Genomic DNA, 14,032 nt, shown 5'->3' with positions numbered 1-14,032 from the left:
AAAGATTTCTGGGAGAAAGACAAACGTTTTGTTAGTCTGCCTGGATTAATGAATTAATCTTTATACCTCTTTGTTCTCTTTCGTTTAAATATACGCAGTCATCAGAAGACGAGCTCATCAAGGCAACGATGCGCTTTATCTTCGTTATGAGAGTTTTTTTCCGCATTAGATGGAGTCTCATTTTGATTCGAATGCGTGCAACGCATCGCCGCGGAATTGGAATTTTCCTTTCACCGTAGATGAAAACCTGTTACACGAACTTTTTTTCATAGTCACGCCTTTACGACATTACGTAATCGTCGTTGGCGACAATAATTTCGGGAAGACGTTAAAAATCCATAAGCCACGCACTAGTTAACATATGTCGGTTGATACGGAAATCCATCAAGCGTGTAGACCATATTTGCTTATCGTCGATCGCGTCTGACCGAACAGGTGAACCAACTACTTAGGTTACTTTCAAACGTAACTGTTCTGCATTAAACTGTCAGCTTTCTGCTATGGATCACCGAGTGCCAAGATTATTATCATTACAATCTCTTTTTCGTATCGTTCTCACGGATATACGAATTTTTGCAACAAATTTTTGTATAAAAAAACAAATAAAAATTTCGTCTCGCAATATCAAAAAGCCTGAAATTACATATAGCATAAAGTAAAAAAAGAACCGGTTTTCGTTAATCTAATCATGTTCCTGACAGTTATCTATTACGGAATACGAAGCACCTGCCTACACTATTTTGCTTATTATTAATTATCCCAACGCTGCGTCCTGCATGATAAGCGTTCGCGAGGAAATACTAAGAAACCCCCCGAAGCCAGTTGAGTGCATCGACGCATACCGCGTATGCATTCCAAGTTTAATTATACGTCGCAAAACATCGCATCCACTTTTACGGTCGATAATTTGCCCCGTGTTAACGCGTTTCTGTCTCTTACGACGTGTCGGGTCGTTACAGGCGTTGCGCATAGTCTTCTGTGCCCTTATCCGCGTCCTCAGCGTAATCAATCCGACGTACTAACGAAGTTTCATGGCGCGATACATTGGCTCTGAGATTAACGCCGCAGCCAGCCGTGCGTGGCCTACGTTGCAATGCGCACCAGACATCCCACTAGACCATCCCTCTCGCGCCTCCTCCTATGGTCTACGTTAAATACGCCAAAGGCGTATATGGTCTGCGTTAACTGTTAGGTACGCGACTACGGCGTTATCACCTACGTGCATACGCGAGCACGCATAAGCGCGCGGCTACAGGCGCCATATGCTTTGCTAGCAACCATAGATAAATACAAGCACGAACACCAGTATTTATGTACGTACACACGCACAACGTACGCTGTTACTCGATATTATGAGAAGAGTTGTACGTCCGTAACGTTTTACGACCGTACGAAATTTCCGCGCGATGCATCGCGATTTAATTCCCGCGCGCGTGTTGTGTTCCAATCTGAAAGTTCTCCTCGGGAAATACGATACCCTGGTGTATCCTCGGTGCCATGATTTTCCAGCTGTATAAAATTAGCAGGACCAAATCAGCAGAATCAAATTGGACCTATTTTTAGTTCTTATTTTATACTAAATTGTATTACTAATGATAATTTTGTACTGTGTGCCATTTCGAAAAAAATCGTGACGCTGCTAGCTTAATATTAAGTTGGCAGAATCAATTTAAAATAAAAGAAAAATAGAAAAATATCAGAAATCAATACAATTGAAATTGTATTAATTTGCACTACCAAAACAATTCTGTATTATGTGTCATTCCCAAGAAAACATGCTAGTTTAATATTTAAACTGATATAGGACCATAAAAAAATAACACAAGGGCAAAAATGAACAAAAACTAAATTTATACTAATTTATACCGTTGAAAGTAAAAGTTAAGTAACATTTTACATTTTTTTCTCTTTAAAATGACTTTATTAGTATATACTTACAATCTACATTTTAGCGACCTCAACAACAAAACCAATGTGAACCCGACACTCAACTTGAAAAAAGAAATTTTTAACATGCAATCAATTTTATACATTAACTCGGTTTGCACTTGTTTATACCATTTTCTTTTATCTCATAAGGTTCAAAATTAAATTTGGAAAAAATACTCGTACTATCACCTCATTTTAAGACATTACTTTCCGAAAAAGATAAATATCATCTAATTTGGCATCACTTGTACCTGTTTTTACCGTTTTTTTATTTCATTTGTATCTTTAAGGAGATGATTATATTGAGTATCAAAATAAAAGTAAGAGCTAACTTCGTTATTTCTGAAGATATTTTTAAATCGCAAATAGATTTGACATTTCGGTACTATTTCAGATTAAAACAAGTACAAAGAAATTTGAAACAGCACTTGCAGATTTAAAATATTTCAATATAGGGTGCTAGCATTTTTTCTTTATATTGAATTCCTTAAGATACAAATGAAAAAAAAATTTGTAAATCTAGTTCAATTCAATGTTCATTAAAAAAATATATAATTGCTTTGTGGTATTACAAATTAGTACAAATTCAATCCCATTAATGATATTAAATTTATGATATTATTTTTCTTTTTTTCTTATATTTTAAACTGATTCTGCCAACTTAATATTAAGCTAACAGCATCGATTTTTTCTGAAATGGTAATAAAATTATCATTAATAGTACAATTTAGTATAAAATAAATATTAAAAATTCCGATAGTCCGATTTGATTTTGTTGATTTGGTCTTGCTAGCTTTATAGAGCTTGATTTTCCTTTTAACCTATGCAATAAGGAACTAAAAAGAGATTTACTTGAAAAGTAGGGAATTTTAGTATTTGATATAGTTATGTAATTTGTCTTTATAACGAATTTACATTTTTCGAAAAATTGACGCGCTGAAACTGCCGTACTGAAAAAATGGCTCAAAAATTGGGGAAAAATCAATTTGTCGCAAATATCTCATTCCAGGTGTACCTGTCGATAAAAATATTTCTATAACAAATTGTAAAGGAGAAAATTTCCTACAAATTACATTGAATAAATTTTTTTGTCAGATCAATAGTTTGCTCATAACAATCCCTCAAACGCAATGACGCAAACATTTCTATAATACTTTTTTCCACGTTTTCTACATTACACTATACGAGTATATGTATAGTAATGGTTCAATATAGGCACAGGTAATCAGGCCTTAGGTAATCAGATAGTAAGTCTTTTGGGTATTTTGTTCTAAGGGGCTGCCTAAGATAGGGATTCCCTTCACATACGTACATCTGCCTCGACCATGACCCACAAAATATACGTACATACAAATAACGTGTCATTCATACTTAAATATGGCTCACAATATGATAGGCTTCATTTCTCTTTCTTATCTCCAAAAAAAAGCTCGTTACTTTTGTGCTCCGATAATTCTATGTCTTTGTATAAGTCTGTGACCTCGACCGTGCCAAATTTGTAGATAGCTGTTTAATGCGACTCTAGCATCGTGTTGTTACTGTTCTCATTTTCATGATTTTATCCATGGCATCCTGTGTGAATTGTTTATAAAGAAATTGTGGATGCTAAAAGTATATGTTTTCGTAATATCGGTTATAAAATATTAACAGAAGCATGAACAAAATAGTACATATGAACAGAAAGTATCCGAAGAAGAAGAAGAACTCCAAAGAAGAACGAAAACATATTGTGAAAGCGGCGGCAACGATTATATTGGAAGATATCCTCAACTCTTATTACGAGACCCATTATCCTCCATCGGATAATTTTTTGATGGATGTTCAAACCATTGCGTTGTGCCCGAAATATTACGGATATTACTCGAAAATATCATTTTGAAGAACAAATGGCTCTGTGGCAAAATGGAAAAAAAACTGTTCTTGTTTAATTTTTACGTAAGACCAAATCATTTATTTTGTCATCATTGGAAGTCAGAATGATAGCATTTATATTTTGAAACGCATCCACATAATTATTAAAAATATTATATTATCATCGTTGGAATTTTGCTGTTCATATAAACAATCATAATTTTTAACTATTAAAAAATCAATATGCGGTCATCACTCAAGATTGACGAAAAGGCGTTTCCTCAATTTATTTTCAACAATGCAGATTTCAATACGCAAACATTAGATGGATTCAATACTTTCCATGGATTAATTCTGTATCACTCCTATTATTTTTATTGCTCGAAAGGAAAAAAAACAATTAAACAAATCCAGTCCAACGAATATACAAAAATGTTCAAAAATAAAATTAATTTATTACTGTGGAGTAGGTCTACTGCGAAAACAATGTAAAAAAACGCGCCTTATATTTTACTTCTTGGATGGAAAAAAGTATTTTTAGTATTATCATATTAAAAAAAAAATTTACATCACTTTGATGGACTGTTACGGACAAACTATTAAACTGACAAAAAAATTTATTCGACATAATTTGTAGGAAATTTTCTCTTCTACAATTTGTTATAGAAGTATTTTTGTCGACAGACATATCTAGAATGATAAATTGATTTTTCCCCGATTTTTAACCTTTTTCCAATATGGCGCGTCAATTTTTTGATGGTAAAATGTAAATTTGTTATAAAAGTATCAAATTATTATACCAAATATCAAAACTCCCTCGAGACTTTCCAGGTAAAACTATACCTACTGTCTATGGCTATTTATGACACAAATTTTACCAGTTATTATCTCGATATTGACAGAGAAGAAAAATTTTAGCGAATCAAGTGTGCTATTGAAGCAAAGAGCGCTGTTTTTCGACAGATTTTTGAAAAGCAATATTTAATGTAATTATTTTTATTTGTTAAACTTTACGATCTTTATTAACTAACAAATTTAGTATAAAAAAGAATTACAAAATTATCTTTTCAGAAAAAAGATAAAAAAGCGCCAAGCACACTAGCTCCTCAAAAAATAATCATTGTAATTACTTTTGAAAAATAAAACGGAATGATATGAAAATTTCTATATTTCAATTTATTCTTTCTATTCCAATATCACAAAATTGCGTCAATTAAAACAAATTCATGGACATTATATTATCTAACTCAATCCAAGTGATATATTTTTTCGAATTTTGAATAAAAAAAATAATACTGTTTAAATGCAAATGATAGTATTTCGTTTTAACCCAAAATTGAAAAATATTAAAAAACTTGGTACTGCTAATATATATATATTATATATATGATATCCATATCTAATCACATTAAATTAAGAGAGTAGCGTTAAATTGTATTAAATATTTTTAAATTTTGGATTAAAACAAAAAGATACAATATTTGAAATAGTATTATTTTTTAGTTAGATTACATAACGTGCATAAATTTGATTGTAATTGGCATAATTTTGTAGTTTCATTATTTGTTTAAAGAAAATTAAAACCGCTACTAGAGTTGGAATAAAAAAAAATAAACAGGAATACAAAGATACGTACATCACTTAGATTTTATTTTTTAAGAGTAGCTATGAAATTATTTTTGAAGGTGCACAAATGTTTGACACACTTTTACTTTAAAATAAAACAATTTTGAAGTGATAAAATTCATTATCGAGATAGCACAAATTCGTGCGATAATGCAACTTTAGCATCGTGTGCACTTGGTATGTACAGTGAGTTGCACAAAATAGTCGTCAACAGTTCTTGGAAAGAAAGAAGCCGAATATATTTCATATTAAAATTTTAAAAGTACATTGCATGCACTAAAATGCAATTACTTATCATTGTCCACCTATTACTATTATTGATTGTAGCTTGTCGTCGAAATATGTCTTTTAAGAGAATTTTCGGCCAGTCTTAGATAAGGACCTTCAAATCTTTCAATTATAATTGGATGCCATTTAAGTAATTGTATTTTAGTACACGTAATGTATTTTTAAAATAAAATTTTAATTTTTAATATATTCGGTTTCCTTCTGAAAATACTCTTGTGTTACTATATACACTCTAAATTTCTTGCAGTAAAATCTCACTCCAAGAGAGTAAAAATATAACTATCCTTGAAAAAAAGTGAGAATATTTCACTTCTTGAAAAAGAGTGAGAATTTTCATTCTTTTTGGAGTAAATTTTTACTCCAAAGGAGTGAAATTTCACTTAAAAAAAAATTATCACTTTTTTTTTAAAAGTGAAGAGTGATTGTATTTTCACTTTCTTGAAGCGAGATTTCACTACAAGAAATTGAAAGTGTAACTGTACATAAATTTATTTATTAATAATTGTCAGTGCTCCTGTTTTACAAAAGAGTGAGCGATTTTCTTGAAACGAATTACTCATAAATCATATAAATTTATAAAAATTAAATACTATATTGCAAAAATCAATATTTACTTTATGGCGATTACATCGCCACGACTTTGGAGAGTCGAATGTATATACGCGGCACAAATACACAGAGTATACGTACACAAAAATTCTGTACACACGTCCCATTGTTCGAAAAAACATAGACAATAAGCTTTTCAAACGCATTAATTTCGTGTGTCCAGCGACTGTTTACATTTCTTCGACCATTTAAAGGAAGCAAAGTCGAAATAATTTCTATCGGTACAGAAATTTATAATATAATATGTAATCGTTAATCATAAAACAGCAATTCCATGAAAATCTAAAAGTTAACCGACTTTTTTAAATTGTAGCAACATAATATTTTGGTAATAACATAATATTTTGTGTGCGGAGAATATTCGCGAAAGGTGCGAGTGATCGAACTTGAGAACGTGAGATCAGAGTCGACTACGAGACACGGACCTGTTAAGACCCGCTCCAAATCATATCAAATTTATATATAACTGTTATCTTTTAATATCTGACAATATTAAATTATTTTCTTGTAACAAACCAAATCCACACCAAAACTTATTAGGTAAATATAAATTGCATTTTGTAAAAATGATCTTGCTATAAATAAAAAAAAATACTTAAAATATGTCGCAAAAAGATTAACTAAAGTTGATATTGTATTAAAATTGAAGACTATGACTATCATGTGGAGCATAATATTATGCATCGTGGTATCGGTGGCCGGCAAGCAGATCACTTTTGAAAATTACAAGGTCTTCAAAATTATTGCGACTACATCGACATGGAATGAGTTGATTAATCGTTTGGGACAAATTTCAGATGGAGTGAGTAGATCTTTCAAACATAAAGATTAAAGACAAATAAAGGCAAATTAATACCTCTTAATTAATATTTCTAATTAATCTCTTAAGAGATTTGTAACATTTATATAACTGTATTAACTAAAATTTAAAAAACTGATCTCATAAAATTAGCATAACGTACACATATTACTAAAAATTTATAAAATCAACTTTATCCACATCAAATTATTTAAAATATAAACATAACTAATATAAATCAAGTCCAATGAGAGTCAAACGCAAGTGATCCTTTTTGGGTATGCGAGTATTTTGTTGCATTGCTATTTTGCTGAAGAGTATTCCAAAGTGAGTTGAAACGTTCATAATAAAGAAGACATTTCATTTATCGAATATACGTAAATTTCATTATTTCAAGATCATACGTTTCTTGATTACCTACATTTGACTCTCATTAACCTTGATTAGTTATGTTTATATTTTAAAGATTAAGAGTCCTATGTAATTATTATTGTTTTTGTCAAATTATTTATCATACAACATTCAGACGACAAAAACTGACTAATATATAATTAATTTTTTAAACTAACATTATTTTCTTTTAAATAAACAAATTAAATATATATCATTTATAGTATTCCTTCTGGAAGGTATCGTTTGTGAGTAAACAAGTGGATCTTATGGTAGCCCCGCATAAGTTACCCGAATTCTACGACATAATGGCGCAGATCCAAGCACCATACAAAGTTTATATTGAGAATGTTCAGACATTAATCAATCGGACAATGCCAACAAATGCATCAATGAAATTTGATTTTAAAAATTACTATGATCTCGATACAATTTACAAGAATCTAGATGACTTGGTAGAGCAACATCCCAATGTAGTGCAAAGTATAGAAGGCGGCGAGACATATGAGGGACGTAAAATCAAAGGTGTCAAGATTTCTTTTAAACCGGACAATCCTGGAGTCTTTATTGAAAGTGGCATTCATGCTATGGAATGGATCGCACCAGCAACTGCCATGTACATCTTGCATCAATTGCTGACAAGCACCGACACGGAGGTCAGGACTCTGGCTGAGAGCCATGATTGGTATATCTTCCCAGTGTTCAATCCCGATGGATACGTGTATACACACACTACAGTAAGTGCTGTTTTATAATGTCATATAAAGCATTGTTAACTATTAACATATTTATAAATTAACGCTTAATTATATGAATATTTTTAATTTGTTTCAGAATCGACTTTGGAGAAAGACACGTAAGCCCTACGGTTCCGATTGTTATGGCTGTGATCTCAACAGGAATTGGGATTACAAATGGAACAGTAAATTTATATTATATTAGAAAACTATAATAATCAAAAATCAAATAATATTCTAATGAAAAGTCGAGATTATTTATCGACTTTAGAGAGTTTATATTAAAATGTGCTCGATGTTTCTTAATATTTATGTATAATTTAACAATTTCAGCTGGAGGTGCTAGCAATAACTCATGTTCTGAAATCTATGCCGGACCTGCGCCGTTTTCCGAAATTGAGACAAGCAGCATGTCCACATATATCAATTCCATTTCCGACAATTTCTATGTGTATATTGCGCTCCACAGCTATTCGCAACTATTGATGTTCCCTTATGGTTATACAGTAGATCGTGTTGATAACTATAACTTACTGGTGAGAATTTTAATTGTAAAATAAATATAGCTTTGAGAAACTAAAATAAAATATTTATGTATGAAAAACTAGTATTAAATTAATAAAACAATTAGTTTCTTGTAATTATTCAGTTGAAAGGATAGTAATATCGTATTTTTTGGCAAAATTATAGAGTTTTAAGTTTTTAAGCTTAAAATCTCTGTTTTAAAAGTAGTAATATCATATATTTTTAACTCAAATTTATATACATTCTATTTTTTAAAAATTGGCAATTATACCATTCGATAGAGTTTTAGCTTTAAGAATTTGGTTTTTTTTTTTAATTAGATAATTTTTGACAAAGTTATGAGCAATGAAAGTTAGGATGTTCTTTTTATAAGAATTAACCCATGGACAACTCAGTGACAAAAAAGGAATATTAAAAAAAATGATTTTATAGGGAAAATTTTAAACTTTCACGTTAGATAATCGAAAATTTTTGCAAATATTTTTTAGGCATGTGACAGGCCTACGAAATAAGAAAAAATTTCTCACTTTGGAAAAATTTCCAGCTCGTAATTTTTTATATATAAAACTTACCAAACTGGTAGAAACTAAAAAAATATAGTAACCTTTTCGAGAGACATTTAGACATTTTAAATTTTAGAACTCTTTTTTGAAATTTAAATTTCATTCATATTTTACGAATATATTCTACACATAATTTTGAGCTAAAAAATACGACACCTAACTTACATGTCAATATACATATATATATACATATATATATATATATATATATATATATATATATATATATATATAGAATAATTTTAACATATTTCGTTATCCATCATAGGCAAGTAGAGTGAATCGAATTGAGTCAAAAAGTCATCTACCATTTTGTAATAGTTAATGAGAAATTAATTACTAAAAAATGACAAATATTGATCTTGAATAATTTTTTAATCAAATACTATCAACTTTATAGAAAAACTGCAAAAGACAAAAATCATTTATTTTCTTCTCATAGAACTCTAAAAAATTTTTCAGAATTTTTTATCAACTATTTAGTACTGCACTTTTTTATTTTTACCAACATGAGAAAATACGGTATTAAAAAATTCTGAAAAAATTCTCTGAAGAACTTTATGAGAAGTAATTAAATGATTTTTGTCTCTTGCAGCTTTTCTATAAAGTTGATAGTTGAGCAAAAAATTATTCAAGATATTTGGCAATTAATATCTTGTTAACTATTACGAAAATTGCAAAATGGTAGAAGACTTTTCGACTCAGTTCGATTCACTCTACCTGCTCATGATGGGTGACGAAATATGTTAAAATCACTCTGTATATGTATATTGAGAAGTAAATAATTCTTCACATAAATTTAACAACAATTTTAATAGTTTAATAGTAAGTGATTCAATTCGGTGAGAAAAATTTGAAGTAGTTCATCATGATCTTACTGTTAACATAACTATTTATAAGTAACAATTTGAAACATCATATTAGAATAATTGAAGATTCTAATTAATTCAAATAATTATTTATAAAAATAATAGAATATTACGAAGTTTATATTTAATCTTTATGATGTTTTAGTATGATATTGGCATGAAAGCGATTACAGCTCTCGCAACTAGATATGGAACTGACTACGAAGTCGGAAGTATTGCCGAGACAATATGTATGTTGAAGAAAAAAATTTAATTTATTTTCCCTCTCTTTCTCTCTTTTTGTCTCCGCCTTTCTATCTGCCTATCTTTGTATCTTATCTATGCTTAAATACTTTTATATTTTTTTCGATTGATTTATCAAAAAATTTCTTTTTTTTTATCATACTAAAAACATTGCGAAATTGAAACAATATTATTGAACACATTCCGAGTTGATAATTATATACAACAGGATGATTCATTTTTAAACTTATTCATTTTGTATTTAGATGTGGCTTCTGGAAATACTGTTGACTGGATCAAAGGCATATATAATAAATCAATCGTCTACACTTATGAATTACGTGATATAGATCAATACGGCTTTTTATTGCCACCTGAGCAAATTATCCCGACTGGAGAAGAGACTTTGGATTCTATCATAGCCATGATTAAAGAAACAAAAACTAAAAAATATGGGTATGAATTTGACACCATGCGGTGTTATAATTTTCATTATGTTAGTAGTGATATGTACATCAACACAATTTAAATACATTTACATTAAACTATAATCCGAGAATAGTACCTGGGATGTTTTCTACATCCCAGCGTCTCAAAGATGAAGCTTACAGTTTTTTGTATCAATTAGAAATTCATATTTGTTTTATAGTTGAAGTTTCCGAGAGACCTAATGTGCATAATAGAAAGAATTTATATGACGCAAATTCGTAGTCCAACCTATTGAAACCTACTAAAGTGTGAAAATCATCTCAAATGAGTCGTCGTTTACGTGATATAAGAATTCACGTATTGTAACAATGTATATTATAAATTCGAAATATAATGTGTTGAATATGAAAATGATTATAAGCACTTACTTTAATATATTTATAACAAACAAATAAATGACAATGTATAACTGTAACAATTAATGTAAAGTAGGAAAAATAGAAAATAGCAAATAATAAAATAAATTGATGTAAAATTATCTAATACAAAACAAATTTAGTAAATAAATTATTTATCGAAAGTCATTACAAATTAAAAAATATTTTAAAATGACTAATATTATTACGTTCAATTTGTACAATTTTTAAAGTTTACGTAACCTTTTAATAAATGTTTATTTTTCTCGAATTCCAAAAAATGTAAATTACATAAAATATTCAAAAAAATACTTTATATAATTTATATTTATATTTACAATTAATTCAATTTACAATTTATCATAATATAATAAAAAATAATTTTCATCATATAATAATTATATTATATATAATTGCTTTGTGGTATTACAAATTAGTACAAATTCAGTCCCATTAATTTATGATATTATTTTTCTTTTTTTCTTATATTTTAAACTGATTATGCCAGCTTAATATTAAGCTAACAGCATCGATTTTTTTTGAAATGGTAGTAAAATTATCACTAATAGTACAATTTAGTATAAAATAAGTATTAAAAATTCCGATAGATCCGATTTGATTTTGTTGATTTGATCTTGCTAGCTTTATAGAACTTGATTTTCCTTTTAACTTATGCAATAAGGAACTAAAAAGAGATTTACTTGAAAAGTAGGGAATTTTAGTATTTGATATAGTTATGTAATTTGTCTTTATAACGAATTTACATTTTTCGAAAAATTGACGCGCTGAAACTGCCGTACTGGAAAAATGACTCAAAAATTGGGGAAAAATTAATTTGTCGCAAATATCTCATTCCAGGTGTATCTGTCGACAAAAATATTTCTATAACAAATTGTAAAGGAGAAAATTTCCTACAAATTATATTCAATAAATTTTTTGTCAGATAAATAGTTTGCTCATAACAATCCCTCAAAGTGACGCAAACATTTCTATAATACTTTTTTCCACGTTTTCTACATTACACTATACGAGTATATGTATAGTAATGGTTCAATATAGGCATAGGTAATCAGGCCTTAGGTAATCAGATAGTAAATCTTTTGAGTATTTTGTCCTAAGGGACTGCCTAAGATAGGGGTTCCCTTCACATACGTACATCTGCCTCGACCATGACCCACAAAATATATTATACATACATACAAATAACGTGTCATTCATACTTAAGTATGGCTCACAATATGATAGGCTTCATTTCTCTTTCTTATCTCCAAAAAAAAAAGCTCGTTACTTTTGTGCTCCGATAACTCTATGCTCTGTCTTTGTATAAGTCTGTGGCCTCGACCGTGTCGAATTTGTAGATAGCTGTTTAATGCGACTCTAGCATCATGTTGTCACTGTTCTCGTTTTCATGATTTTATCATAGCATCCCGTGTGAATTGTTTATAAAGAAATTGTTGATGCTAAAGGTATATGTTTTCGTAATATCGGTTATAAAATATTAACAGAAGCATGAACAAAATAGTACATATGAACAGAAAGTATCCGAAGAAGAAGAAGAACTCCAAAAAAGAACGAAAACATATTGTGAAAGCGGCGGCAACGATTATATTGGAAGATATTCTCAACTCTTATTACGAGACCCATCCTCCATCGGATAATTTTTTGATGGATGTTCAAACCATTGCATTGTGCCCGAAATATTACGGATATTACTCGAAAATATCATTTTGAAGAACAAATGGCTCTGTGGCAAAATGGAAAAAAAAGTGGACTGTTCTTGTTTAATTTTTACGTAAGACCAAATCATTTATTTTGTCATCATTGGAAGTCAAAATGGTAGCATTTATATTTTGAAACGCATTCACATAATTATTAAAAATATTATATTATCATCGTTGGAATTTTGCTGTTCATATAAAGAATCATAATTTTTAACTATTAAAAAATCAATATGCGGTCATCACTCAAGATTGACGAAAAGGCGTTTCCTCAATTCATTTTCAACAATACAGATTTCAATACGCAAACATTAGATGGATTCAATACTTTCCATGGATTAATTCTGTACCACTCCTATTATTTTTATTGCTCGAAAGGAAAAAAAAACAATTAATTTCTGATAACATTGTCTGCGAAATCAGCAAATCCAGTCCAATGAGTATCCAAAAATGTTCAAAAATAAAATTAATTTATTACTGTGGAGTAGGTCTACTGCGAAAACCATGTAAAAAAACGCGCCTTATATTTTACCTCTTGGATGGTATAGAAAAAAGTATTTTTAATATTATTATATTAAAAAAAAATTTACGTCACTTTGATGGATTGTTACGGACAAACTATTAATCTGACAAAAAAATTTATTAGACATAATTTGTGGGAAATTTTCTCTTCTACAATTTGTTATAGAAGTATTTTTGTCGACAGACATATCTAGAATGATAAATTAATTTTTCCCCGATTTTTAACCTTTTTCCAATATGGCGCGTCAATTTTTTGATGGCAAAATGTAAATTTGTTATAAAAGCATCAAATTATTATACCAAATATCAAAACTCCTTCGAGACTTTCCAGGTAAAACTATACCTACTGTCAGGGCTATTTAGCTATGACGACAAATTTTACCAGTTATTATCTCGATATTGACAGAGAAGAAAAATTTTAGCGAATCAAGTGTGCTATTCAAGCAAAGAGCGCTGTTTTTCGACAGATTTTTGAAAAGCAATATTTAATGTAATTATTTTTATTTGTTAAACTTTGCGATCTTTATTAACTAACAAAT

General features: G+C 29.5%; 2 protein-coding genes across 2 annotated transcripts in view; one reads left to right on the top strand and one right to left on the bottom strand.

The window, feature by feature from the left end:
• The window catches only part of LOC147907271 (uncharacterized), a 93,123-nt gene that overhangs the window by 54,666 nt on the left and 24,425 nt on the right, over window positions 1–14,032 (bottom strand). The gene's annotated exons all lie outside the window — the stretch shown is intronic.
• On the top strand, window positions 6,623–13,805 carry LOC105145801 (zinc carboxypeptidase). Its single transcript, XM_087413849.1, has 8 exons — window positions 6,623–6,843; window positions 6,953–7,105; window positions 7,717–8,229; window positions 8,327–8,414; window positions 8,563–8,765; window positions 10,332–10,416; window positions 10,675–10,864; window positions 11,058–13,805. The coding sequence occupies exons 2-8, from the start codon at window positions 6,956–6,958 to the stop codon at window positions 11,059–11,061; spliced, it is 1,233 nt and encodes a 410-aa protein (XP_087269975.1). The 5' UTR covers window positions 6,623–6,843; window positions 6,953–6,955; the 3' UTR covers window positions 11,062–13,805.

Source organism: Acromyrmex echinatior, chromosome 15 (genome assembly GCF_024713525.1).
Source record: "Acromyrmex echinatior isolate Ae372 chromosome 15, ASM2471352v2, whole genome shotgun sequence".
NCBI classification, from domain to species: Eukaryota; Metazoa; Arthropoda; class Insecta; order Hymenoptera; family Formicidae; genus Acromyrmex; species Acromyrmex echinatior.
This window is presented reverse-complemented; position numbering and strand designations above follow the sequence as displayed.